This window comes from Rhinoraja longicauda, chromosome 9 (genome assembly GCF_053455715.1).
Source record: "Rhinoraja longicauda isolate Sanriku21f chromosome 9, sRhiLon1.1, whole genome shotgun sequence".
NCBI classification, from domain to species: Eukaryota; Metazoa; Chordata; class Chondrichthyes; order Rajiformes; family Arhynchobatidae; genus Rhinoraja; species Rhinoraja longicauda.
The window spans coordinates 62,473,671-62,479,681 of record NC_135961.1 but is presented as its reverse complement, the minus strand read 5'-3'; the positions used below and the strand labels follow the sequence as shown (position 1 = coordinate 62,479,681).

General features: G+C 47.6%; 1 protein-coding gene across 1 annotated transcript in view; it reads left to right on the top strand.

The window, feature by feature from the left end:
- Positions 1–730: 730 nt before the first annotated feature.
- hao1 (hydroxyacid oxidase (glycolate oxidase) 1) overlaps positions 731–6,011 on the top strand; it is a 29,199-nt gene continuing 23,918 nt past the window's right edge. Inside the window, exon 1 of the mRNA XM_078405620.1 lies at positions 731–896. Within this exon, the coding sequence (XP_078261746.1) occupies positions 760–896 (137 nt within the window). The 5' untranslated portion in view covers positions 731–759. The remainder of the gene's footprint in view (positions 897–6,011) is intronic.

The following is a 6,011-nucleotide window of genomic DNA, read 5'->3' as shown; positions in this document are numbered from 1 at the left end:
GGGATTAGGAGGCAGAGATCAGCCATGATTGAATGGCGGAGTGGACTCGATGGGCCGAATGGCCTAATTCTACTTGTGAACGTGAACTTCTGTAAGATCATTCTGTAGTATTCACGTTGAGGGGCAGGGTATGAGGGTTCGTTAGTTTATTAGTTGGCCATGTGTATAAAATCATGAGAGGAATAAATCGGGTAGATGCACAGAGTCTCTTGCCCAGAGTGGGGGAATCGAGGACCAGAGGACATAGGTTCAAGGTGAAGGGGAAAAGATTTAATAGGAATCTGAGGGGCAACTTTTTCCACACAAAGGGTGGTGGTTGTATGGAACGAGCTGCCAGAGGAGGTAGTTGAGGCAGGGACTATCTCAACATTAGACAGGTACATGGATAGGACAGGTTTGGAGGGTTATGGATTTAACAGGAGGGAACACCAGATTTAAACCAGCATCTGCAGTTCTTGCTTACACATATATAGTGGATTGGCCAGGTTTGGAGGGACGGGGGCCAAGCGCAGGCAGGTGGGACTAGTGTAGCTGGGACATTGTTGGCCGGTATGGGCAGGTTGGGCCGAAGGGCCTGATTCCACACTGTATCACACTAGCACTCTATGTCTAACCCTCCTTTCCACATCGATTGCACAGCACACCGCACTGTTGTCACGGGAGTTAAACGTTAACTGCATGGATAAACACAGGGCAATGTCACGTATTGAGCTACCGACTGACTACATCGACCTCTCGCTCGTAGCTAGCGTGGAGATAATGTCCGGCAGCCCCGTGTGCATCGATGACTTTGAAAAGCTGGCGGAAGGTATTCTACCCAAAGCAGTCTATGACTACTACTCTTCAGGAGCCGATGAACAGCAGACCTTGAAGGACAATGTGGCCGCTTTCTCCAGGTACTTTAACACCTCCCCCCACCCCCCCCCCCCCCCCCCCCCCCCGTGACCCGAGCGGGTTTTTTCTCCGAGATCTTCGGTTTCCTCCCCCACTCCAAAGACGTGCGGGTTTGTAGGTTAGACAATAGACAATAGACAATAGGTGCAGGAGGAGGCCATTCGGCCCTTCGAGCCAGCACCACCATTCAATGTGATCATGGCTGATCATTCTCAATCAGTACCCCGTTCCTGCCTTCTCCCCATACCCCCTGACTCCGCTATCCTTAAGAGCTCTATCTAGCTCTCTCTTGAATGCATTCAGAGATTTGGCCTCCATTGCCTTCTGAGGCAGAGAATTCCACAGTTTCACAACTCTCTGACTGAAAAAGTTTTTCCTCATCTCAGTTCTAAATGGCCTACCCCTTATTCTTAAACTGTGGCCCCTTGTTCTGGACTCCCCCAACATTGGGAACATGTTTTCTGCCTCTAACGTGTCCAACCACTTAATAATCTTATACGTTTCGATAAGATCTCTCATCCTTCTAAATTCCAGTGTATACAAGCCTAGTCGCTCCAGTCTTTCAACATATGATAGTCCCGCCATTCCGGGAATTAACCTAGTAAACCTCAATAGCAAGAATATCCTTCCACAAATTTGGAGACCAAAACTGCACACAGTACTCCAGGTGCGGTCTCACTGGGGCCCTGTACAACTGCAGAAGGACCTCTTTGCTCCTATACTCAACTCCTCTTGTTATGAAGGCCAACATTCCATTGGCTTTCTTCACTGCCTGCTGTACCTGCATGCTTCCTTTCAGTGACTCATGCACTAGGACACCCAGATCTCGTTGTACGTCCCCTGTTCCTAACTTGACACCATTCAGATAATACTCTGCCTTTCTATTCTTTGCACCAAAGTGGATAACCTCACACTTATCCACATTAAACTGCATCTGCCTTGCATCCGCCCACTCACACAACCTGTCCAAGTCACCCTGCAACCTCATAGCATCTTCCTCACAGTTCACACTACCACCCAGCTTTGTATCATCTGCAAATTTGCTAATGGTACTTTTAATCCCTTCATCCAAGTCATTTCCTCCCACACTCCAAAAGACGTGCGGGTTTGTAGGTTAATTGGCTTGGTAAATGTAAAAATTGTCCCTAGTGGGTGTAGGGTAACGTTAGTGTGTAGGGATCGCTGGTCGGCGCGGACCTGGTGGGCCGAGGGGCCTGTTTCCGCGCTGTATCTCTAAACACCTCCTATTTCGCTAGGGCATCTTACAACCCAGCCATATGAATATTGACTTCTCTAACTCCAAGTAACAATGACTTCTATGATTCTCCGAGCCTAAGGTTTCCTCCCACACTCCAAAGACGTGCAGTTTTGTAGGTTGTGTACGAAAATCACTGCAGATGCTGGTACAATTCGAAGGTATTTATTTCACAAAATGCTGGAGTAACTCAGCGGGTCAGGCAGCATCTCAGGAGAGAAGGAATGGGTGACGTTTCGGGCCGAGACGTTTCGGGTCTGAAGAAGGGTCTCAACCCGAAACGTCACCCATTCCTTCTCTCCTGAGATGCTGCCTGACCCGCTGAGTTACTCCAGCATTTTGTGAAATAAATACCTCCAGTTTTGTAGGTTAATTGGTTTGGTGCAAACGTAAAATTGTCCCTAGTGTGTGTAGGATCGTGTTAGTGTGCGGGGATCGCTGGTCGGTGCGGACCCGGTGGGCCGAAGGGCCTGTTTCCGCGCTGTATCTCGAGACCAAATGAAAAACTAAACTCTCTGCCTCTGTAATGTTGTTCTCAATGACTCAAGCTTTCACGGAAGGTTGGTTTGTGGGATGGAGCAGGGATATAATTCACTATTACAGAAAAATAGCTTCAGACGTGGGAGTGGGGCATCATTTAAGGATATTATTCCAACAGAATTAGACTTTCCACATAATATCGCCTCTTTTATGGCCCATTATCTACGATCATAAATTACCAGGCAAACAGGCTTTAAGCAACGTGTAGGAAGCAAACTGCAGACGCTGGTTTACACCAAAGATAGACACAAAATGGTGTAGACATAAAATTGTCCCTAGTAGGATAGTGTTAATGTGCGAGGATCGCTGGTCGGTGCGGACTCGGTGGGCCGAAGGGCCTCTTTCCACGCTGTGCCTCTAAACTAAACTAAATTAAACTAAAACTCTGTTGTGATGGGGTGGGAGTGTACAGGACGAGATGTTCCGACCAAGTTGTTGTTATTCTATACACAGGTACATGGATAGGACAGGTTTGGAGGGATATGGGCCAAAATGCAGGCAGATGGGACTAGGGTAGATGGGGCATGTTGGCCGGCGTGGGCTGAAGGGGCTAAAAACGATGTGGGAAATTAGACAAGATGGATTCACTCATTTTATATCTCACTGCAGCTGGAAAATCATTGCTCCGTTACATCTGAAACAATTTTCTAAAGAAGCAAATATCAGGAAACATTGGATCAGGACATTTATTTGCATTTTGCATTCTAACAGTAAATTGTTTTGTGAAGCTTGTTTAGCGACAGATTATTCTTTAGACTAAAGTGTTATACAGAGTACAAGGTAAGGATTTAATTGTTCCGATCTGGGACATATGACAATAAAACACTCTAAGCTTTCTTGCCTCTCTTGGGAATTATATAGTTTAGTCTGCTTTCTTAACCCGGACATAGGCTGTCGTGGAAAAGGAATGGGTGACGTTTTGGGTTGGAACCATTCCTCAGCCTAGAAACGACCTGCAATATCACCTATTGCTGTAAGGAGTTTGTACGTTCTCCCCGTGACCTGCGTGGGTTTTCTCCGAGATCTTCGGTTTCCTCCCACACTCCAAAGACGTACAGGTATGTAGGTTAATTGGCTGGGTAAATGTAAAAATTGTCCCTAGTGGGTGTAGGATAGTGTTAATGTACGGGGATCACTGGGCGGCACGGACTTGGAGGGCCGAAAAGGCCTGTTTCCGGCTGTAGATATATGATATGATATGATATTCTTTTCCTCCAGAGATGCTGCCTGACTCATAAGGTCATGAGGGATAGGAGTAGAATTAGGCCATTCGGCCCATCAAGTCTACTGCGCCATTCAATCTTGGTTGATCTGTCTCTCCCTCCTAACCCCATTCTCCTGCCTTCTCCCCATAACCTCTGACACCCGCACTAACAAGAATCTATCTCTGCCTTAAAAATATCCACTGACTTGGCCTCCACAGTCTTCTGTGACAATGAATTCGACCGATTCACCGCCCTCTGACTAAAGAAATTCCTCCTCATCTCCTTCCTAAATGTACGTCCTTTTATTCTGGGGCTGTGGCCTCTGGTCCCAATAATGGAAACATCCTCTCAACATTCACTCCATCCAGGCCTTTCACTATTCGTTAAGTTCTCCAGACCGTTCATTATTAGGTAAAATATCAAGTCTTCTCCCCCTAAACACCACAACCAAGACTGTTCACCCCACATCCCATGACCCTTGATGACCAAATCTTCCCCTCCCTCACTGTTCCTTAGTCTAACCATCCTTCCCTCCCCCTCAACCATCCCTAGACCTACCTGATCTCCCGGTTGCTCAACACTTTAACTCCTCCCCCCCACTCCCACACTGACATTTCCATCCTGGGCCTCCTCCATTGTCAGAGTGAGCCCCAGCGCAAATTGGCGGAACAGCACCTTATATTTCACTTGGGCAGCTTACACCCCAGAGGTATCAACGTTGACTTCTCTAACTTCAAGTAGCCATTGCTTTCCCTCTCTCTCTCTCCATCCCCTCCCCTTTCCCAGTTCTCCCACCGGTCTGACTGCCTCCGGCTACACTTTATTTCTGTCCCGCCCACTCCCCTGACATCAGTCTGAAGAAGGGTCTCGCCCCGAAACATCACCCATTCCTTCTCTCCAGAGATGCTGCCTGTCCCACTGAGTTACTCCAGCACTCTGTGTCTACTTTCCCTCACCCTCTCCCAATCCCTGAGCCTTCAACATCTCCAACCCTGGTCATCACTTCCCTCTGAATGTTTGCAGTTAACTTCATGCAGGAAAGGCATTGACCGGGCAGATCACAATGATTTGGGCGTTGTATAGTTTCAATAAGTTTCAATGGGAATAAACGGGGAATAAAGGCCAAGCCGATGGATGGTTTTGATCTGGGTGTCCTAGTGCATCAGTCACTGAAAGGAAGCATGCAGGTACAGCAGGCAGTGAAGAAAGCCAATGGAATGTTGGCCTTCGTAACAAGAGGAATTGAGTATAGGAGCAAAGAGGTCCTTCTGCAGTTGTACAGGGCCCGAGTGAGACCGCATCTGGAGTACTGTGTGCAGTTTTGGTCTACAAATTTGAGGAAAGATATTCTTGCTATTGAGGGCGTGCAGCATAGGTTTACTAGGTTAATTCCTGGAATGGCGGGACTGTCATACATTGAAAGACTGGAGCGACTAGGCTTGTATACACTGGAATTTAGAAGGATGAGAGGGGATCTTATCGAAACGTATAAGATTATTAAGGGGTTGGACAAGTTAGAGGCAGAAAACATGTTCCCAATGTTGGGGGAGTCCAGAACAAGGGGCCACATTTTAAGAATAAGGGGTAGGCCATTTAGAACGGAGTTGAGGAAAAACTTTTTCAGTCAGAGAGTTGTGAATCTGTGGAATTCTCTGCCTCAGAAGGCAGTGGAAGCCAATTCTCTGAATGCATTCAAGAGAGAGCTAGATAGAGCTCTTAAGGATAGCGGAGTCAGGGGGTATGGGGAGAAGGCAGGAACGGGGTACTGATTGAGAATGATCAGCCATGATCACATTGAATGGTGGTGCTGGCTCGAAGGGCCGAATGGCCTACTCCTGCACCTATTGTCTATTGTCTATTGATCCTACACACCAGGAACAATTTGCGATTGTTTACTGAAGCCAATTAATCTACAAACCTGCACGTCTTTGGAGTGTGGGAGCAAACCAGAGCACCCGGAGAAAACCCACACAGAGTTTGTACATTCTCCCTGTGACCACGTGGGTTTCCTCCGGGTGCTCTGGTTTCCACCCACACCCCTAAGATGTGCGGGGTGATCGCTGGTCGGTGTGGACTCGGTGGGCCAAAGGGCCTGTTTCCACACTGTATCTCTAAAC